Below are 23,413 nucleotides of genomic sequence, written 5' to 3'. Positions count from 1 at the left end.
GACCCTGGTCCACACAGTGCGGGCGACGTGAGGAACCAGCCACGGCGGGCGCACGAGCGGCCTTTGGTGGAGGGCGACCCTCCCAGGGCTGACCCGGGGGTTTCAGAGCTGCTCCCGGGACGGAAGGGGAGCAGAAGGCCCCCGGGGGCCCCGTGCAGCCAGCCCCCCATCTGCGCAGACTCCCAACAGGAGGCGTGTCACAAAGGAGACACGGTGGGTTCAGGGGCTGAACTGCCAACAAAGCCAAAGTTCACATTTGCATCACGTTCACCTCTGCCCCCTCCTCCCGAGAAAGCGTTCAGATCCGGCTGCTACTGACCTTTCACTTCAATGCCAACGCGGCCCTCAACTGTCCCGCTTCTCAAAGGGCAAGGGACACTCGTCTTGGGAGCAATTTAGAGTGGGACCTGGGACCCTCTGCTGCAGGGCTTGCACCTGGACACACCTCTCCTCCACCCACAGATACGAAGAAACTATAAGGGACTAAAAATAACTGGGGGCACGTGCAGTTGGGGCACATTACGGACAAAAGATACAAAGAGACCAAAAAACCCAACTGCCGCTTCTGAAGAGGCTGGAGCAAAAACAGGGGTTCAGGAGCAAAAGCAGGGTGCTGTACACGCCGTCTGCACTCAGCACCACCTAAGGGGCGGGCAGAACACCGAAGCCGCCCCTCTGGCCTGACTCCTGGACACACCCCTGCCCTCACGCCTTGTAAGGAGCTAGCTCATCCCCGCTCAGGGAGCGAGCCAGCAAGGGAACCTGTCCTTTGCTCTCCTTCCCTCATGGTGCAGCAGGGGCCCCAATAAAGCCTTGCCTCAATTTCTCGTCTGGCCTCTAGTCTATTTCTATTGCTCAAGGAGGCCCAGAACCCTGGTCAGTCACAACTTGCCATGAGGAGAGAAGGGGTACAGGAGACAAAATCTAGAACATCACAACTCCAGGACAGAAGCAGGTCACCGGACAGCCCCCATGGTCACAGCCAGAGAGATTCCCATGCACACTATCCTTCCCCTGGTTGGATGCTCAGGACCCAGCAGGTCCCAGGACCACTGGCTCAAGGAGGCTCCCCTCTTTTTGGCGGGACGCTGCTCGACGTACGTTCGTCTCGCAGGAGCCGTCCCCGTGCACGTCACACCCAGATCTCAGAGGGAGGGCTCGCTCCACGGGCGGCCGGCAAGAGGAAAGCACGTACCTGAGCGGGCGATGCCGCTGTCCCTGTCTTCGCTCTGCCCTCTGCTCGGCATGTCGACCGGAGTGCTGTGCACTGCAGGAAGCAAGGAGACCTGGTCACGGGGCTCGCAGAGGCGGGCTGCTCAGACCGCCTGCACTCGCTTTACGCCTGCTGGCGGTGACCGCACGAGGACACACAGGGAGGGACGGGAAAGCAGAATGCAGTTCAGAAAAGACGGGGGAAGGAGGGGGCAGAGGCCAGCGACCACCTGCCCGTGCCTGTCCCCTGGCAGCACTACAGAGGCTCTTCTGAGGGCCTCTCGCCTCTAAAAGGAGCCGAGTCATCAGCTGTGAGGACACTTCATACGACGAGCAGACATCCTCGAGCAGATACTTCCAGCCATTTTCCTCATTAGTAGTAGTTAGATAGCATTTAAGTATCTCAGTAGTTTCAATGTACTGAAATACTGCAAAATATTAATAAGGACTTTCAAAATGCTTTATAATCAGTTTCAGCAGTAACTACAGGCAACCTCGAGAAGAGAAAGGCTTGAAAACCATTTCAGGAATTTAAAAAACCCTTCTTGCCAGCTATTTTGTGAAGCATGTTTATTTTCACAATTTTAAGGAGAGTATATAAACGTGTTATCCTCACCTGGAAGTAGGCAGGAGGGTGTCAGTCAGTTAAATAGGGTGCCTAGCATAGTTCGGCTACGGTGAAAAGCAGAATGCAGAATACCGTCTGCGGTAAACACAACCCCTAACGTTAGCAATGAAGGCTCCCACACTAGTTCATCACGCCAGCCTGCGGCAGACATTTGGCAGCCTGGGCTAGACGGCCAGGCCGGTCTCAGGATGTACCTACCCAGAGATGGAGGTGGCTACACCTGTAAAGAAGCTGGAAAGTACATTTGAACTACTTAAATGCTACGGACAGAGAGAGGGAGAGGGGGAGGGAGAGGGGGAGGGAGAGGCCGGTCTTCCATGCTCTTGTTAGAGTGACTTTTGAAGACACAGTGCAGGTAAGGGTGCAGGTGAAAAATGGATCAAAGATGCCACGGCAAAGAGAAACAGTTCACGGCAGCGGAAGAGGCCGAGGAAAATCGGAAGATGTTATCCTCTTAGAAACACGAAGGGCTCATTTCGATCCAAACCGGCTTAGGCCGCGGGGGTATTAGCAGAGACGCTTCCAACAGGCGTCCTGGGGTGGAGGTTTCAGAACGCCAGGCGCTCGGCAGCACATGGAACTAAACATCTCACGAGCCCCTTGGATTTCTAGAGAGGCGCCCAACAGATTTGTTTCTAAGAACCTGCCCAGGAGTTACTAACGTGTGCAGGTCGTACCATACTCAGCATTCCACACAAACCTGCAAAGAAAGAGGCACTGCGGCTGAGCCGGAGCGGTCCTCCTTCAGCCGCCCCCGGGGGCAGTTTGCTGCCGCCTCCCTGCAGCGCACCTGGGGCGGAGACACACACGGGGGCGGACAAAGTACACACACAGAAATAAACGCAGATTAAAGATAATGCCACAGCAAAACAACACCACAAACTCAAAGAAAGCAAAACGGACACCCACGACGGCGGGACCCGGAAAGCAAGACCCCGCTTACGTGGCGGAGTTTACCTAGGGTACTTCCAGTACGACAGGGACCCAGGTTATTCTGATTTGTGTTCAGTTTCCCCAGGTTAGGATCTTGGTTGATGTATTCGAAGCTGTCTTGCAAGCTGAGTCCAGAGAGGGAAGGAAGGGAGAGAGAGGAGAAAAACATCAAGGGACGAACAAAGCTGTTTGCTAACAGACAACTTTTCTTTATGAATTAATAAAGTCTCACATCTACCGAAGAGACTTAAACTTTAGGGGAATTTGTTGCAGGAAAAGACAAGAGAGGCTTTGGGAGGTAGTTCAACCTACAGAACTAAATGACACACTCCAAACAATTTCACAGTATTACGTAATGAGGGACACCGAATTCTAAAATCTTCCTCTGGTGACTGATACCTAGGATATGGCTATTCATTTCGAGGGTAATTTTACATAAACCCTCAAAATGAAATTCATTTTAACTCTTAGTTAACATCCACGAGCAATTCAGCAACCTTTTTCAGGAGGAGCATATAACAGAAAGTATGATTCTTACAGGAGTCTGATTTCACAACTTCTGAAAAGTTAGAATTACTCATAAACACACGTGAGAGAAGCAGCTTTCAATAATTTATTGTATTTGTTAACAAATGAAATAAAGATTTCGAGGATAATATAGCATAATGAAGCCAAAATAATTTTTACTTAAATCTGAGCTTGATATTTTATTAGAGGGAGTTAGTATAATAAATGTTCAGGTAATATCAAGGGTCAGAAAAATAATACCTCACAAAAAAATATCAATTCCTATACTGGCTTAAGTCATGACAATCCAGTGTTAAATGCTCAAAAAAGTAAATTCATTATTCTGTTGAAAAGTAAGCAGACTTACTCAAAGGTACCCAAATTTGAAGAGGAACATACTTTTAATTTCCTAGGACTGTAAAAAAATAACAGCCTTCATTTGACCCCTAAGAATACCCCTTTAATTTACAATAAACATTTCTTCCAAACTTACCCAAGTGTAATAAATGTTCTGTTGCTTTATTCAAAAAAGATGTGAAATATTTCTGCTTGAAAAATTCAAAATATACGAACAATTGTGCCAGACTAAGAGTTAAGTTAGACATTTAAGTATTCTTAGTCTACGCAGAAGTGTAAAATTAAGAGGGGGAAAAAAACTCGGGAGTGGGCTTCCCTGGTGGCGCAGTGGTTGAGAGTCCGCCTGCCGATGCAGGGGACACGGGTTCGTGCCCCGGTCCGGGAAGATCCCACATGCCGCAGAGCAGCTGGGCCCGTGAGCCATGGCCGCTGAGCCTGCGCGTCCGGAGCCTGTGCTCCGCAACGGGAGAGCCCGCAATAGTGAGAGGCCCGCGTACCACAAAAAAAACCAAAAAACAAACAAACAAACAAAAACTCGGGAGTGAAAATCAAAATATTGCCTGGCCCGAGTCCTCACCGACCACAGAGGTTACACGGATGGCTCAGACAGACGATCCCTCCTGCCATTCAGGTGCCTCTCAGCTTGGGAAACTCACCCTGTGCCTCCTTCCTTCAGAAATAAATAAACGAGCAGACTGACAGGTGAGATTTTTTTGTTTAGTTTTGTTTTGCTTTGGTTTTGGTTTTGGCCGTGCCACGTGTGGGATCTTAGTTCCCCGACCAGGGATCACACCCGGGCCTCGGCAGTGGAAGCGCAGAGTCCCAACCACTGGACCGCCAGGGAATTCCCGAGATTTTTTTTTTTATAAGATGAAATAATATCCTTTTCCCCTTCACTTTTCATTTTCCAGGGAATGAAAACATGGTGACTGGCAGTAGGAACGGAGTGGGTTAACAGGTGAAGACCCCCAATATATGTATGTAGACCATCACTTGTCTTCAAGGCCACCTGCTAAGGTCCAAGGCCTCTTCATACTCACTATGTATTGGACAAAGGCCACCTTGAAAACCCCTTTGTTAATGTGCACTCATCCTGCTTCTTACCTCAAAAAGCCTTATGGCCCTCAAAGAATGACTCTACCCAGAAACAGCCACTTGGAAAATTGGGGGGATGGGGAGGGGAGGGGGAAAATCCCGCACTTACTTATTTGTACTCCCACAGAAGCTGCCCATTCTGGCGGAGAAGACTTTACTAACCATCAGCTGTGGAGGAGAACTGGAGAAAAAACAAACGGACAGAAGAGGGAGAGATGCATGGGGGTTTTTTTGTTGTTTGGGTTTTTTTTTAACTTTTTCTCAAGCTTTTATTCATTTCTATATCTTATTTTACAGAAAATGAGACGTGCATTTTTCAAATCACTGTATCAATGGGGTGTCTAGATTTTTTTCTAATTTTATCATTTTAAAATCCCAAGAATGTTAAAACCCTGAGAGAGAGCTATGGAGACATTGCCAGGGCCATTTTCCTTGGAGCAAATATTTCAGATGAACAAACTTCGCTTAGCAGAAATATTGCAAAGCAGAAGTTTGTTTTTTTCTCAGGGTATATTTTCCACCTGCCATGTGGCACAGATGAACAGACAGAAGGTTATAAGTGCAGGATTGGGAAAAGGCTTCCTTTCACACATCGTAGAGCGTGTGCATCCAGCGAGTTAAATTCTATTCTGACATGCAGATAAGGAACGTGTTCTTTAATGTCGTCACATTCTGCTTTTTGCAGAAACTTTTATTCTAGACACCATTCCCTAGAAACAAAAATAAAACTCGGCATGCGTTCAATAATTTGAAAAAATATGTATCTCAATACAAGGAAAAAATCATGACAAACTTTAATCTGAAAATGGAAAATTTGTGAAATTCTGACTTTAAACTTTAAACTTAAAATATCTGAATAACTCTGATTAAAAGTATTGCTATTACTAACCTAGCAGATACTCAAAATGCTTTGGTACACATTTTTCACTTACAGTACTTAGCTAAAGCTTAGGATTTTGTCCTGCTAAGCTGATTCAAGGTCAGAGTGATGTAGAAAATGTCAGACTATTTTAACTGCTAAAGATATGCAAAAGGTATCAAGCGCTAGCAAATACGAGATGACAAAGTTTAGATTATTATTTTACTGCATAACAGTTTTGCGCATGTTTGAATGGAGTCATCATCCCCAAGCCACGTCTCACGAGCAGTGGACGGAACTCACCGTATGTAGTGAATCTTCAGGGTGGAGCCTTTGTAGCTCATGGCGACCGAGCCGAACATCATCTCCCCAAGCATGTTGACATCAGAGGCGGGGCGCGTGTACTACCAGACGTGCAAGAAACCAAAATCGTGTCGAGTACAACACGACAGAAAATAACGTGCAATTTTGTTGGTGATTAGAACCATTTCTCAAAGCAGCAACTGATCATTTTACAATCTTAATCTACAATGATGACTGCCTACTCTTTTCCCCAAATTATCACTAATGTTCACGATTTCTTCTTTATACACTATATCCTCGTACAGGATGCAAGCGCTTTACCAGAGTTCACTTTTAATCTGGTTATGAGAAACAATGACTTTCATCGTCCCCATTTACAAAGTCTAAATAGAAAGATTAAGCGACGGAAGAGGCAGAGTAACTCCTCTTGATACTGAGAACACATCCTGAAATGAAATATAGCTCAGGGTTATCCAACCAAAATCAACGTGTGGAACAAAAATGCCAATCGGTGTGGGCAGGGTTTTGTGGGTCCAAAAGATAACGGACAATCTGGTCACCCCAAAGTTTGACTGAAACATTTAAAAATTTTTTGACCCCCTAGCTTCTGACCAGTCTTCGGCGTCGCCTTTATCACCGCAGAGGGTGGACGGCACCTTCCCCCATCCCCCGCTATTCAAACGGCTCCTGTCACAGCCAATGGGCGCTTCCCAGTTGGCTTTATTAAACGTCTCACGGTATCTGATGCACATAATTGCTCTCCTTTTTATATTTTTTAAATTACTTTTTATTTTTTTTAGAAAGGCAGACTGCCACGTGCAGCACCTCATTTGGATGTGTCTGGAGTCTTGGAAGCTCGACTACCCTACGTTCTCCTACAAATGGACCTTGACAGCTTGTCTGCAGGTTCTAGCAGGGGAGCGCAGCTACTTGTATACCCCTGACCGAAGAACGGTCCTCCTCTATCGGGGAAGGTCGTCCTCTCCGACCAAGCGCGCAGCTTCAGGAGGGACACACCTGGAACGGTGAGGGAGGAAGGGGACTCCTGCCTAGCCAGCCCGATCGGCCGAATCAACCCTGGCGATCAATGGGGTGACAGATGTCGCAGCCAGATCGCCCTCACATCTTGCTCTCCCTTTTATTTTTTATTTTTATTTATTTTTTTGCGGTACGCGGGCCTCTCACTGTTGTGGCCTCTCCCGTTGCGGAGCAAAGGCTCCGGACGCGCAGGCTCAGCGGCCATGGCTCACGGGCCCAGCCGCTCCGCGGCACGTGGGATCTTCCCGGACTGGGGCACGAACCCGCGTCCCCTGCATCGGCAGGTGGACTCTCAACCACTGCACCACCAGGGAAGCCCTGCTCTCCTTTTTAAATCTCTACCTTCTCAAGTCATCCCTTGTACAGGGTCACTGTCTGCGTCCTCAACCGCTGCTGTGATTCCAGTTATTCCCGACGGGAACCCCCATACACCTTCATCTCGGGGCCCGGACTCCCCTGGAGCTCAGGCGGCTGGAAGCCAAACGCCCTCACTCACATGACGTAACACTGTGCGTACTGTGAACATATGATGACACACAGGTGCATGCGTTTGGATACAGGATGCTCAGCTCCCACTGTAAGTGATGGTGACACACACTGAGGATGGATGTGAGTGTCAACCAAACCAGTGCGCACGACACCCGCACGGCCTGACCGAAACCGTACCTCCATCTCCTGTGACCCAGGCCACCAGCCAGACTGTCTGCTGCCTCGCTTTCTACCCAAGCAAGACCATGGCCGTCAGCCTTTCAACTCCAAATCCACACACATACACGCATATGTCCACACACACGGACACACATATACACACCTACTTACACCTGCTTGCAAAGGAGGAAAGAGGAGCAGACACCTATCCGCCTGATTTAACGAGCCTGCTACCAACCTCTTCTCGCTTCCTGCAGACAGAAACTAACAGGCTTTCACCTTCTTTGTGAATAACTTCCACCCATCACCTCCATTTCTGAACCTGCTTTTTCTTGGGGTACAAGGTCCACGTGCCAACTGCAATTCTCAACTCGCTGAAAATTTCACCCTATGCTGTTGTACCCACATACTGCTTTGAGAGCCGGCAGCTCTGTGGAATAAGGGCAGACGTACAGCAGCGATCCCGACCGTGAAACGAACAACGTTCTATACACCTGTGGCTGCTGGTATACACCTCCCTGGCTTTGCTGTGTCAGCAACACGGTAGACAAAATTCCTCATAGCTCCGAAAATAAAAATAAACACTCATATATCCTCCATCAGGTAGTACCCTTCTGCTATTCAATATTTATGAAACCTCTTTCCTTGCGCCCAGCTGGCCAACATTTCTCAATATACCAGCCCTTCACACTTCACACTCCAGTTAGGTCTTGCCTTTCCATCTGCTCCTATACAAGGCTTTCTTCCTTCTACTGGCAAGTGCTATTTTCTCAGGATGACAATATTCATCCCCAGAATCCTCAGAGCTCTTAGAAAAAAAACTGGAAAACACATGTGCATTAATCTGGTTCTGACCAGCAAGGAAGCAAAACAGGAGGGTTTACCTCCTTTGCAATATTTCTCTTCATTCGGCGTGTGTTTCACTGGATCCCTGCTGCTCCGTTATAGTTTTTATCAAGAGATAAAGCCAAAGTGTGAGCACAGCACTGGCCTGAAACACCTAAGAGCCCGTTTTGGGGTTTTGTTTATTTGTTTGTTCTATTTTTATTGGAGTGGAGTTGATGTACAGTGGTGTGTTAGTTTCTGCTGTACGTTACACGTTATACACATATCCCCTCTTTTTAGATTCTCTTCCCATAGAGGCCATCACCGAGTACTGAGCAGGGTTCTGGATACTTAGTCTCTACTTAGTCTCCTATCCCAGGGACGGGGCCCTCAAGCAGCCATTATCCCCGAGGAGAAATGTCAGTAAATGGCTTCAGCCTACGGGGTATTCCGCACGCAAGGGTGGTTGTACCTGGTACTTTGGAAGCTGCTCCTTGGCATGTGGTAAAGATCCCCCGGAAGAGCCGTGGGAAGAGAGGCTGCCGCTGCCACCTCCTTGACAGCACTTGGCTGGCGTTTTTGTGGGGACGTCCTCCGTTTTCTGGGTGAACAGGGAGAGGAGGGTAAACACACCGCCACCGCTGAGCGTACCAGGCTCCCCAGCACACGCTCACTGGGGGCCCCTTTCTCACATCGTTCTGTTCTGTTGAGCCTCAGCTGCATAGAAAAACCAGGGTGTTGTTGTTTTCTTTTTAACGAGGACAAAGAGTGGCTCCTGTGAGTCTATAACATTTGGAAGAGGAAGATGCTGAGAAGGGTGACAGAGGTGGTGGGTTATGTATTAAGACTATTCTCTTTATTTTATTATTATTATTATTATTTTGGCCGCACGGCTTGCAGGATCTTAGTTCCCTGACCGGAGATTGAACCCAGGCACCCTGAACTGGAAGCGTAGAGTCCTAACCACTGGACCACCAGGGAAGTCCCCAAGAACACTTGACGTTTTAATTCATATTCTAAAATCATCGATGAAATCTGACCTCTGTTCTGGTTGTTAGAGGGTTTTTTAGTACTATGTAGAGTCATAATCTATAAAATTGATGAGGATACAGACATTGCTTCAAAGTTAAATTTTCCCCAAGCAAACGGAATTGAGAAGGCAGAAGTATTCATTCATTTGGAAAGACCAGCATGTGCTTTAATGACACACCTCCCCCCGCACGGCTTTAGAGAAAGTCATGAGGTCAAGCTTGTGAAAGATGAGGACAAAATGCTGGAACAGGGGCTGCTGTGATTACACAGCATGTGAGGCAACACGGCCTTCAAAGGTCACGGCTTGTAGAGGATTAGCTACTACACGTTCCCTACATGGAGTTCATGGCAGATTTTTATGACAGTGACACAGAGGCATAAGGATACACCTTCACTCACGTTTCCCTTCCTCCTAGGCCAAGGTACATTACTCCCTACGGAAGCAGCCTGTACCCTCCGTGATACGTTGTTTCTATCCTGAGTCTTCTTCGCTTTTTTGTGCGTAGATTTGCTTGGAAAAACATGAATGCAAGTGCAGCTTATCTAATCCCCAGTGTGACAGTCACACTGATGGTCGAATGCAAACGCCTGCAGTCACGTGCCTGCTGCTGACTCCTGACATTTCGTGCCTGCCCATGGGGTGGGGGGGCTGAAGATGGGGGAGAACAGAAGGGGAACGGGAAGCCTGCCCCCAGCGGTCGCGGGCGGGATGGCGATCCACGGCCCTGCAGGGCCCGGAGTGACACGCGGTCCACACCCGCCCCACACTGCTGGGCCCACTGGCCGCGCCGTCCACAACTGGCGACAGCTCCTGGTACAGTGAGCGGAGCCCCCGCTGGACTCCCTCTGCAGCCTTGGGCAGTTTCCAAGCCTCCCCGGGCCCAGCTGCCTCTGTGAGGAAATGAGTGCGTCCATCCCAGGAAGCGTCTGTTCCAGACTCCGGGGTCATCATTGCTCCTACAGACAGGATTCCGGTTATTTTTGCAAACAGGTGAGAATTTTTTCCCTCCACCTGCTGCCACCATCAGGAACCCTAGTGACGGAGCGTGGGTGTGCAACTACACCATCTGTGCAAGGCCTTGGGGAGACAGGAAGTGATGTGGGAAAACAGGGGGACGCCGTGTGCGGTCCACCAAACAAAGGGCCGAGTGCTGGCTCACCTGAACTAATACCAATCTACCATGGAAGCCTTCGCTGAATCACCGAGAGATTTCTCATCCCCCCTGCTCCAGCCACCCACCTAACAAGCCCAGCAACGGCTGTAATGATTAGCCACCTGGCCGGCTTCCACGTGAAAGCACCACGGGATCCGTACAGCTAAACCGCCTTTAACCAGACACTTCCTTCCTGCAGAAACGACCGTATCAGAAGCAGGACGAGACCTCAGCCCTGACGAGACCGAGACCCTGACATAAACTATCCAGCTACTTAGCTGCATGTTCTCTAAACTGCCAGGATTCGGTCAGTACAGGTTTCAGGTTACCGAACATGAAAAGAAGGAACACAAAGGGATTTATTTAAGTTGTAGACGTCTGAATAACTGCTGAAAGGCGACAAGTCAGAAGTACACTGGATGGCCACCCTGAAGACTCCCAGGGAGGACTAGACCCTGCTCCTGCCTGGACACATCACTCTACCTTTCCCATTCTGGCTCCGAGGGATCAAGAGCTGCTCTGTCCCCACTTTACCCACCCTCAGACCCCCACGGCCCATACCACCACCACCAGCACTACGACCACCACCATCACATCACCTCCATCACCATCACCTCCATCACTTCCATCACCATCCCCTCCACCATCACCTCCATCACTATCATCACCTCCATCACCACCAACACCTCCATCACCATCACCACCACCATCACTTCCATCACCATCCCCTCCACCATCACCTCCTTCACTATCATCACCTCCATCACCACCAACACCTCCATCACCATCACCACCACCATCACTTCCATCACCATCATCTCCATCACCACCACCACCACCCTCACCTCTACCATCACCACCGTCATCATCACCACCACTACTACCCCCACACCGCCCTCCGCTATAAAAAGGAAATAAAACTTCCTTGGTCAAACAGGCTTGGGTTGCAGGCCCTTTTGCAGACGACAGTGCATGTCAGCACCCTGCAGCCCCGTGGCAAGGAAAGCGCTCCAGTTTTGTCTAACCCGGTGCTATGTATCACCTCTTACTATCTATGGGTAATACCAGAGCTTCCCTTCAGGCAAACGCTTCATGAATTTTAGCATTCTCAGTTTTCCCATTGACGGCACACGCTTGGCATCAAAGTCCTACTGGATTGCAACTTACCAGCAAATTCGCTTCCGGTAACGTCTAAAGCACGATGCTTAGCGTCTGCACGATGACTTGCTAACAGTCTCACCCGTGTATATTAGTAAGAACGCAGATGGGGTGGGCGGAGGGGCCTCTGCCCGTGTGTCCTCCGAGCCACTGACGGCGCTGTGCGGTTCAGCCCAAGGAGCGGGCAACGGACCAACAAACAAAAAGGAGGAAAGCAAACCCGCATTTCCTACCTGAGCTGCCACCTCCTCGATCTTGTGAACAGCTTTAGAGTCAAACAAGACTTGTCTGCCTCTCCTTTCACAGTCCTGGTAAACTATCAGGCGAATCTCGTTCAGGTCCAACTCCGAACAGGACCAACTGTGGATTCACAAGAGAGAAAGAAGTCGTGTCAGCGGCGACGCTTGGGATGGTCACAGACAGACAAGTCTCCCAGCCGGTGTCCGCCTGCACACGGAAGCCCCAGTGTGCAGAAGGCGTGATCCCCACAGACCCGGGCACACGGCCCTGTCCGTGGACTCTGATGGGCCAGTGCCCATGACCAAGGCTGGGAAGGCTCCTGAGATGATAAACCACTGGAGAGAAAGCTTCTCCTTCCAAAGCAACTTTGGGCAGAGACATCAGGCAGGAGTGGCCAGGGCTGTGAGGGAGCTGAACCCGGGGCCTGGGTTCTGGGGGCGTCACAGCTGAGGTCGGAGGCTCTGGAGCGTTCACGCCTCTGCGCCATCGGGCCAGGAACCTGCAGCCTGTCAGGGGAGCCCTCGCTTTTCCTCTCCCACCCACCCAGGCTCAGGACAGACAGAGAGGGCTCACATGTCCTGAAACTCAGTCTTTTCTTGTATCGTGGCTGGTCTGACACAGAAGTTTGGAAAACCAAGTGCATCACGGTACAGCGTCTGAATGGCGGAAAGTGACCATCAGCGATAAAGCCAACCAAAAGCCACTGGGACAAAACTGCTCCGAACGCAGGTTCGTTCTCGAGCAGCAAGTGAAATCAGAACGCGAGGACTAAGAAAGGGCAACCATCAAGATGCACGGCTTCGGGCATCTTCAGTTATGTGTCTGTGAACCAGTCGACACAGATCTGAGTGCCTGCTGTGTAACCGTCACCGTGCTCGAAGCTAGAGATTGAGCAGTTGTTTAACGAAGCAGACTTTGTCCCTGCCCTCAGGGAGGACACAGTTCAGTGCGGAACACTGGGCGAGTAGTCACGTGTAACTACAGATGTCCCAGTGCAAGAAAGAAAAGGATGCGGTAAGACTCATATTTTCAAGTTTAAGCGGTGCCAGGGAATGGCAGGGAAGTCCCTAGGGTTTAAGGAAGGGACATTTAAGCAGGACTTGAAGAAGCAGGAGTTAAAGAGAGATAACGTGTGGGAATGAAGGACACAGCAGGAAGAGGACGGGACGGAGGAGATGCAGGAAAAGACAGGCAGAGGGAGACAGCGAGCTGCGGAGGGCGGCAGCTCATCCCTGAGCGCAGGCGAGCAGGTCGGGAAACTCAGCCTGCACTTTCCAGAGATCAGTTTGCAGCTCTAAGGAAAACAGGGCTGGGGCGGATTAAGACTGGAAGCAGGAGGGCCAGGTAGAATTTACTCTTCAGAGCTTGGGCCCTTCAAACCTAGGCTAGAGTGACGGCAGCCGGGGGGAGGAGAGGGGACGGGTACCGGCGGCAGGTTCAGTGTGGACGGAGGCCGGCGGGCGCCAGGCACTGCGAGCACAGAAAAGGAAGGTGGTGGCAGACGGAGAGTTAGAGGACAGACGACATCACACTGTAAAACAGAGATGGTGTAACAGAGTGAAGTCACACACATGTGGATACAGATCCACATCCTCTGAGATCCGTTTCTCCATCAGTGCGACGGACATATTAACACCAAGCTCGCAAAGCTGCCGTAGGAATTAAATGAAAGTGCTTTACACAGCGGCTGACACAGGTAAGTGCTCGAAATGCTAATAATTACCTAAAGAACTGTTCATGCTAACGATTTTTTAGAAACATCGCCACAGCATCTGGTCCCCAACCACGAATTGTGCATCACTGGTCCTTTCCTTGTCAGGCTGTGGTAGTTAACACAGAACACATGCTTTTCGGGGAGCAGATCTGTTGTCTTAAATCCTAGCCTCCAAAACATCAAGTTCTGGTTGCACCTTCTCAACAGCCTGTGCTCTAAGCTGCCAGGCCCAGCAGCCTTGGTGCTGGTTTTTTGGGGGTTATTTTGCGGTACGCGGGCCTCTCACTGTTGTGGACTCCCCTGTTGCGGAGCACAGGCTCCGGACGCGCAGGCTCAGCGGCCATGGCTCACGGGCCCAGCCGCTCCGCAGCATGTGGGATCTTCCCGGACCGGGGCACGAACCCGCGTCCCCTGCATCGGCAGGCGGACTCTCAACCACTGCGCCTCCAGGGAAGCCCTGGTGCTGGTTTTGATACAACTCGGCAAGTTTGTTTCAGAAGCTGATCGTCTCCTGCTCTCGGTCCAGGCCTGGCTGGTTGGACACGTCCCCCTAACCCAAACTGGGCTGTGCAGCCGGGGCCTGTTTTTTGCCGTCGCGAGCTGAGAGCTGACCTGAGGACCGAGTCACCAGAGGAAGCAGAGGGGAGCCGTCAGCCAGCTCTCTGTCACCCCAACCCGACAAGTCCCGAAGGAACCATGACATTTTACACCAGGTCATTAAAAACACCGTCTGCAAATTACTAAAGCACAGTACACAGGTCGAAGTCATTCACATCGAAAAAGCAACAAAGATTTAATGGCTTTTTGTTTTCATGCTCAACCTGTTCTGCCCCAACAATGACATCTTGTCAAAACAGCGTTATCATTTACAAAGCAACCTGCTCAGTCCTTATTTCTTTTTTTTTTTTGCGGTACGCAGGCCTCTCTCACTGTTGTGGCCTCTCCCGTTGCGGAGCACAGGCTCAGCAGCCATGGCTCACGGGCCCAGCCGCTCCGTGGCATGTGGGATCTTCCCGGACCGGGGCACGAACCCGTGTCCCCTGCATCGGCAAGCGGAATCTCAACCACTGCGCCACCAGGGAAGCCCTCAGTCCTTATTTCTGAGGGTTAACGGTGACTCAAATGTCAGTCGAACTGAGGACAGCCCCTCTGGAAGAGCTAAGATTTAATAATGATCACAACACCCTATAAAACATTTCACGTGATTTTTCAATTTAAAAAGACGAAAAGAAAAGACGTGGGAAAGGAAAACCATGTATGTCAGATGGTCCAACTTTTTGACCATCCGAATACTTTATAAAGCATTTTCTAAAATACGAGGAAAACTCTATTTTTCTTCTTGCCCATGAATAGCGTCACTGATTTAAGACCTAACTGTAATTCTGGCGTCCCCCGTCTCTGACCTTAGAGGGAGTCACAGTCGAGTCACCCGGGACAGGAAATGCAGGCAGTTAAACGATGCTTCCGAAGGAAGCAAGCTTGGGTCCCCCCTGGGCTCTGGCCTCGCCGCAGGTCACGAGGACGACAGGCGCTCAGGTGCGGCCCCCCAGCACGCCGCGGGCTCCTCCATGCCACCCTCGAGTCACCCGTGGCCACAGCCATACATATTCCCTTCGTGCCCACACTCACCCCAACCCCCAGACACCGTTCCTGGAGCTTTGCTGAGGGTGACTCTCTGCAGGATTGCAAGAGGCTGAAAAATGAGCCTTGGGCCTTTGCCGTAAAACATCTGGCTACGGCTGTAAAGACGCTTACTCTCATCAGAAATACCCTGTGTCTTGGCTTTTGTTGAAAGCAAGGGAAGATCACTGCCCCTGGCATCGGGGGACACGGCATTATTTGTCTACCTTATGGTCACACCTGTACAACCTGAGGCAGAAGAAAATAAGATGGTTTGTCTATCCTTCCCTACTGTAAAATTTAAACAGAAGTACTTAGATAGACCCTTTCCAGTTTTAAAATTCCACAATGTGAAGATTTGCCCGGTTGGAACTAAACCAGATCTTGTTTCTGGAGCTGGTCATCAAGAGCGCGAAGTGAGGGACCAAAGTCTCAATCACTTACCTGAAAGGTGACAAGCAATAATCGTTCAAATGATTGTAAGTAGAGAAAACAGAATCGTCTTTAAGGTAGATATAACCATGTGCTGCGGCTGAACTGTGTCCCCCCAAAAGAGATGTCCAGTTCCTAATTCCTGGTACCTGTGACCATGACGCTGTTTGGAAACAGGGTCTCTGCAGATGTCATCAAGGTGAGGCCATCCTAGATCAGGCTGAGCCCTGATCCAAGGACTGGCATCTTCTTAAGAGGAGGGAAATCTGGACACAGACACAGGGAAGATGGCTGTGTGATGTCAGAGGCAGAGATCGGAGCTGCGGGCTACAAGCGCAGGAAAGCCAAGGAATGCTGGCCCTCGGGGGGTAGGGGGTGGATATTACAAATAAGAAATGTCCTTATTCCTAAGAACTTGAAGAGGCAGGCACGTCGGTGACCAGAGAAAACAAGAGGACAAGGCACAGGAGACGTGCCCGGGAGAAGCAGCGTCTGGACTGGAAGGAGTGAAGGGTGGCCAGGCTCGGACGTGGCAGCGAGTGGGAAGTCGCTGCAGGCCGAGGGCAGGGCACAGGCCCACGGTCGAGCGGCACGGCGTCCAGGGCTGGGGCGGCTAGGCTAGGGCTCTTGCAGCAGGACCGCACAGAACTGGGAAGTTCAGGACTTCCGGAGCAGGACCCTGACTGCTACGTCAAGGAACGTGTGTCCGCTCCACAAGCAATGGGGTGTGTGCCATTCCAGCCTCCTGAGAGAGCGACTGACACGATCAGACCTGTGCTAGGAGAGGACTGAAGCTGCCTGAGAAACCATCTTCTGGGAAATGGAGAGGGGCCCTGACCTGCGCACCCAGGGTTTCCAGGCCTTGAGCTGGCAAGGACCAGGCCAGGAGGTGTCAGGTTTGCTGCAGTGATTTGTCCCCTGGGACCTGCAGGGTGGGCGTCGGGTTCCTCCCCTGAACATTTGCAAGAATCAGGCTGGAAGTGGGCTCAGTACGTCCGGTGGAACCACGGTCTATAAGAGAAGAAGACCTCAAAAATATTCTTCCTCTGGCTCTCACGCAAGGAAACAAAAATCGTCAAAGCCAAGTTCACGGGAGGAGTTGAAAGACCGTCTTGTGATCTGAGAATGTGAATGTTTAAAGAGTCAGGTATGTTAGGGAACTTTAAATGGTCCAAGAGAAAGGAATATGAAACACCACAGAATCAACAAAACCAACAATGATGGTCACAACAAAGACTGGCAAACACCATCCATCCATCCACCCAGCAGCTCCACGCCCTGGGTACGGCCACTGCTCCCATGAACTCACTGTGCTCGTGGTGACGTTTTCCCACCGTGAAAATAAAGGATCAGCAGGGTGGAGGAAAAAGGGAAGTTGTGTTTGATGAGATGGCGATCAGAGCTCACCCCGTCAGCACAAACGTGTCAGCACAAATGTGTGCTAACTTCCCGCCCAGTAGCAAGCTATTTATTGCAAGAAAACAAAATTATGTAGATACATGGCAGTAACATATTTGGAATTCCTTGTTTCTTTTTTCCTAGGTTAGTAGCTCAGGAAGATGGCTAGCAGGAAAAGTAATTTCCAAATGAGCTGATTTGTCTTTTTTCCTCTATTTTGCTCTGGTACAACTTCAGCTCCACAGACTGCCTGGTTTTTAGTTTCAGAAGACCTACACAAAAATTCACCTCTGAATTGCTGTCCTGGGGTCAAGAGCATAGTGAAAAAGTACTTAAAGATTCAGATGCTCATCAGCAGCTTTAATACATAATACGAACCTAAAGGTACAGTTTTTAAACGATTCAAATTAAACGTACCCCGCTGTTATTTTCCCAGAAGAAATTTATATTGGATATTGGCTGCAACTTTTTTTTGTCTTTAAGAAAGCAGGTGATAGGGCTTCCCTGGTGGCGCAGTGGTTGAGAGTCCGCCTGCCGATGCAGGGGACACGGGTTCGTGCCCCGGTCCGGGAAGATCCCCCGTGCCGCGGAGCGGCTGGGCCCGTGAGCCGTGGCCGCTGAGCCTGCGCATCCGGAGCCTGTGCTCCGCAACGGGAGAGGCCACAACAGTGAGAGGCCCGTGTACCGCAAAAAAAAAAAAAAGAAAAAGAAAAAGAAAGCAGGTGATAAATAAAGGTAAATCCTTTATTGCTTTTGTAAAAGAAATGTGGACTGAAAGAATCAATCCCCACTGTGGGCAGCCTGGCTTGGCAAAAGCACTGTAACCTGAGCCCCAGTGACCACGCCTGCATTCGGCCTGACCAGGTGCCATGAAAGACACCGGGAAGCGAAATCAATGAGCTCGGTGCCTACCTCCAAATGCTTACAATCCGACATGGAAGGGCCAACGCACAGACCAATCGGTAAATGCTACCGTCATGGGGATGGAGATAAACATCTACAGAAGGAAGGAGAGGTCAAGTCTGCCTAGCGGGGGTGAAGCGTGGGGCGAGGTCACAGACGACGTGACACCTGGAAAATGGGTGACCCTCTAGGGTAGACCGAGCTCCCAACTCCAGCGCGGCCACTTTCACCCCAGGTGACTCTGGGAAGGCACCGACTCCAAAGCTCAGCTGTCCCCAAAGGCAGCCCTCACCTGCCTCACCAGGTTGCTGGGAAAGACAGAGAATAAGGATGAAAGTACTTTCATAACTGTAACGCAGGTCTCAAAGGTGAGTTCAGATACACGGTCCCTTAACTGAGATCCTTGGGTCCAGATGTTTCAGAATTCGGAATTTTTTTTAATTTTAGAAAGAAGCTTATACCACATATTATATGACAGCTCCTTTAGGGCCTGAGATGTAATCAAACCCCAACGTCGAACAAATTAGAATCTCACCAGCCCAAGTGATGAATGTTTATACTAAACGGATTATCAAGAGACTATTATGAATAGTTCAGGTCAGTTTCAACTTTTTTTTCAGAGGTTTTAGGATTTGGGGACTGTAGGATAAGAGGTTGCTGCCCAGTGTCAAGGCCAGAAGTCCCCTCTACATCACCCCAGATACGAGCGGTCCTAAGGAGCTGGCGGTGGAGGCTGACGCGTAGGGAGGCCGCCGGTGGCTGGGAGCGCGGTTCCCGCCGAGACAGCCCTATGAATGTCCACGCCGGTCACGAGCTCAAACCACACAGCCTTCACGTAATATGTTCACACAGCAAAGACAGAACGTCATGAGTCACCACACGGTCTGAGGTTTGGGAGCTACGAACAGGGAACTGTGAAACACTGAAGAGGAAAGACAGATCCCGTCCATCCTTCCTGAGCTCGGGGTGACGTCGAGTAGGACTCGGAAGCAGGTGGAGTCTGTGTGGCGCTCCCGGTCCCCACAGCCCCTGGCCGGGACCAGGCTGCATGCCAGACGCCCGGCCCCCTGCCCGGACGAGCATCTGACCCCAGTGCCCCCTCCTCTGTAAGAGACGGACTGCGGCCAGAATGATCTCCAAGGTCTCAGCCTTCCGACTCTGACACAAACCATCTACTGGGTGTGCAGAGTACAACTCAGAACAGGTGACCTCAGCCGGGTATGAAGAGGACAGCCACCTTCGTGGACTAAGTTCCATCCCTGCACGGTACCCCTCGCCTTCCTACAGGGAGTCTGCACTGTGATACAGAAGCAGCACAAACACACCTCGAATCGGCAGAACCTTCAGAGATGGCTGGCAAAGTCTGAAGGGGAAAAGCGCAAGTTCTCTCGAGGCAAGAGTGACGCTGAGTGGGCAGGTGTCCCTGAGGGGCACTGCACCAGCCGGGATGCCGCCCTCGCTGGCTTCCCAGGTTCCGTTGTGGTTATCAACAGGTTCTTCCCTTTCTCCTCTTTAAAAACTTACAGAATTTCTAAATACGGCTCATATTTTCCAAAAGCGTTCCTTGAATTTTCAAAAGAGCACTACTAATTCTTTTCTTGTATCTAGAAGCTAGAAACTATTTTTTTTTAAAAGCAGCTTTGCAATCCACCTCCACACATGCATTAATTCACTATTCCCTGAGCTAATTCTTTCACACTCTTGTCAGCATAACCCAAACCATCAATATGCATCCCTGTATCCCGGGACGGCTGAGATGTAATTTTCACCTCCGCTCAAAGCTAACCTGCCTCAACATGACTCCACAGCTTTTCCCGAAGGGAAGGTTTCCCAGCCTCCCCTGCACCCAGGGAAACTGTCTTACTCATAACAGGTAAGTGAATGAATTTCGAAGTAAACATTCAAGACATAGCCTTATACATGAGTTGATTCTAGATCCATTTACCTTGCACACAGATAAGGTAACGATTCTTTTCCCCTAGAGGTTTCTAGAGGTCAGTTTTTCTAGAGGTTTTCAGAGGTTAAAAGCATGATTCTTTCCATAAGAGCTTGTGTTTGCAAAATGGGAAAGTCAAAATAAGTAGAAGCTGTACCTATCTTTGGTCGTAAACTATTATCCCTAGAAGAGACGGGTATAGGCGAGTAGGTGGGGGAGGAGTGGGGGGGCAGTGCTGCAGGGCAGGGGCCAAAATAAGCAAAACAGAGAGAGAGTGGGAGAGAGAGAGAGAGAGATGGGTACAAACACACATACTCACATACTCTGACCCAGCAATTCCACTTTAGGAATTAATCCTACAGATCAACTTACATCGGTCCAAATTGATTACGCACAAAAACGGATCCACTGCAGCACCGTCTGGAGCAGTAAAGGACTGGAGCTAAGTGTTAGTATGGGATGGTACATCCCTACAATGGGGTGCTACACGGATACAACCCCAAATGGGGAGCTCTCCTCATGTGATGACAGAATACGCGCTAGGACATCACTTCAACTGGAAAAAAGAAGTATAAAATGCTGTGTATAGCAAGCTACCGTATGTATTTTTGAAAAGGAGACACAAGGAGAAAACTCTGGATTTTACTGTATTTGCACAGAGTATGTCTAGAAAGACGTGTAGCTGTAAGACTGGTGCCATCTGGAGCAGGGGGCTGGGTTGTTGGGAGAGAGAAGCAAGTGGGCCCCTCCTTCCAGGGCACACGGAGAGGGCTTCCTGACACCACCTGATGCACGTCTGCCAGGGCCGCAGAGCAAGGGAGCTGCAGGCTCGGGGCCGGGCAGCCTGCGTTTGCGCCCTCGCCCTGCCTCTTCCCAGCCGTGCAGCCTGGCAAGCACCTCCCTCTGTGTTCCTCGGCATCCCCACCTGCAGAATGGGGATGACGGTGGGACGCTCCTCACGAGCGCTGACTTGAGGGTTAACTGCAAAGTGCTTATCGCAGAGCCAGGCCGCTGGTCAGCGTGCTGCGGGGATTCACTGAGCCTCTGCAGCTTTGGGGGCTTCCCTGGCGGTCCAGCGGTTAAGACTCTGAGCTTCCACTGCAGGGGGCGCGGCTTCCATCCCTAGTTGGGGAACTACGATCCCGCATGCCTCTCGGCACAGCCAAAAAAATAAAAATAAAAAAGTTAAAAAACAAAAAAAAAAGACACGGTGGCTTTTGAATATTTAACCGTGTGACTGTACTCTCTCTGGAAAAATTAAAAATAAATAATGAAACTGAGGAATACAGCAGGAACACTCTTTCTTTAAATCCATCCAAGACTCAAGTATTGTCTTAAGACAAACAAGCTCAATGACAGTTTGCTCCAAGAAGCTTCTGAAGCTGAGGCCTGAGGCAGTGGGTGAACTCCCTCAGGGAAACGACCTTAATGGATTCAGGACCTTCAGATTCCAGTTCAAATCCGTAGTTCGGCCTTAGACAGTAACATTTAATGAGCTTCCTTCTCAGCATCCATACGTCACATTCTCCCGCCCCTTCCCCCCCCCCCACCCCGCCCGGCTTCCCCCAAAGACAGGGTGACGTTTCTGAGAAAGTGATGCCTCTTCTCATTTATCCAACCTACTTACAGCTTTCAGTTTGTGAGTACCATTCCAGGACTGTACTGAATTGATTTCCACCGTATGAAATAACTGTCCATTTTTACTGCATAATCTCAGAGACTAGAGACACTAGTTCCAGAAGGCCTGACGTCTGGGTGCAGGCAGGGAGGCTGGTGGTGAGAGCCACAGGGCGCCCAAGAAATACCCACCTAACTCCTTTCCAGAATGTACCTAAGCTGGCGTCCACAGATGCCCTGTGAGAGTTGGCACACCACCACCTATTTTGTGCAGAAGTTAGGAGACTTTAAGAAGGCTGGAACCAGTAAGTGGCAAAGGCGGGACTCGAACCAATGTCTCCTGACCCCAAACTCTGCTCTCCCCGCGCTGCTGGGCCATCACCTCCACACCACGAGCAAACCACTCAGCGTCACACGCTCTGCATCCCAAGACCTCCCTCTGCGTTTCCGTCTCAGGGTCTAAAGAAATGCTACATTTGAAAAAGAAAAGTGCTGATGATACAGTGTCAAGACTGAGAAACAGAACGTGGGATTATGTATATAGTATGACCTCAACTGTGTAGAAAAAATGTGATCAAGCACTTTTTGAAAAGTTCACGAAAACGTCAGCGACTCGTATCACAGACAAAGGATTAATCTCCCTAATAGATAAAGAACAACCAGAAATCAATAAAGATTTGCAAACCAATGGAAAGGTGGGCAATGGACACAGACAGTCCACAGAAAAACAAAAATAAGATGGTCCTTAAACACAGGAAAAGGTGCTAACTCTCACTCTTGGAAAGAGAAAAGCAAATTAAATCATGCCCCTGTCAGATTGGCAAAGGTCCAAAAGGTAAGACGGCCCACACGAGAGAAATGCAGGCAGAGGCGCAGACCGGTGCAGGTTCAGACGGAGGGTATGGTCACAGCTCTGAGAGTCACCAGTATCGTTAACCCTGGAACTCCGATCCCGCTTCTGGAACTAAACAGATGCAAACGTGTGATTGTAGCATGTGTGCTAAAAGCAGAGAACTAGAAACAACTGGAGAGAACATGGGCGGGGCAAATTCAATCCCTTTTGCTGGATGCACCCAACTGGACACGGTTGGGGGGGTGTGGAGAGCCGGGTCCCACGGCCAAGTCCACACAGAGGGAGCAGGCCTTGGGGCACACACTCCTCCTCCTGTGGAAGAAGGAAGGACACATATTCGTATTTGCTTACTTCCGCACCAAAGAAATGTAAAAAGATTCAGTTTAAGCAAATTGAGTTTTTAAAAAGTAGGAAGGGGAAGAATAGTTCTGACCTCTGATTGCAAAACTCACTAGAATATTCGGCTCACCCAGGTAAGGAGCGACCTTAGTTTATCAGGAGTGGGTGTTTGCTCCATTGGTTCTGAAAGGGAGTTCCAGACCTTGTGGTCCACGGCCAGCCATGGACAGGAGTGGGATGAAGCCAACGAAACAAGGCCAGGAGCTGGCCCCACACCTCCTAAGCTTGGTGTTTTAACTAAAAGGCCAAGACGGTGGATGAGTTGGCCTGGAAATGCCCTCCCTTGCTGGGTGGAGAAGACAAGCCTCGCAAAAGACAGCACTGGGTCACCGTCCTCCAGAGACCAGCAGTCGGGACCTGAGGCTGGAACACGCGTGATTGCTGTGGAAAGGCCTTGCGGGGGAAGGGGGAGGAAGGGCTCGTGCTCCACGGGGGTCGCCACGAGGTCTCCGTGACTCCACGACGTCGGTGGGGAGGCCCTGAGCCACGCTGGCCAAGGGGGCTGGAGAAATGGCCCCCTGCCGCTTCTCACCCACCTGCCCGCCTGCACCA

General features: G+C 50.3%; 1 protein-coding gene across 1 annotated transcript in view; it reads right to left on the bottom strand.

The window, feature by feature from the left end:
• The window catches only part of FNIP2 (folliculin interacting protein 2), a 121,612-nt gene that overhangs the window by 51,036 nt on the left and 47,163 nt on the right, over window positions 1–23,413 (bottom strand). Inside the window, exons 2-7 of the mRNA XM_065878108.1 lie at window positions 11,983–12,109; window positions 8,878–9,006; window positions 5,895–5,995; window positions 4,842–4,913; window positions 2,798–2,898; window positions 1,196–1,267 (exon numbers count right to left, since the gene is read on the bottom strand). Coding sequence (XP_065734180.1) covers window positions 1,196–1,267; window positions 2,798–2,898; window positions 4,842–4,913; window positions 5,895–5,995; window positions 8,878–9,006; window positions 11,983–12,109 — 602 coding nt within the window. The remainder of the gene's footprint in view (window positions 1–1,195; window positions 1,268–2,797; window positions 2,899–4,841; window positions 4,914–5,894; window positions 5,996–8,877; window positions 9,007–11,982; window positions 12,110–23,413) is intronic.

Source organism: Phocoena phocoena, chromosome 5 (genome assembly GCF_963924675.1).
Source record: "Phocoena phocoena chromosome 5, mPhoPho1.1, whole genome shotgun sequence".
Classification (NCBI taxonomy): Eukaryota; Metazoa; Chordata; class Mammalia; order Artiodactyla; family Phocoenidae; genus Phocoena; species Phocoena phocoena.
This window is presented reverse-complemented; position numbering and strand designations above follow the sequence as displayed.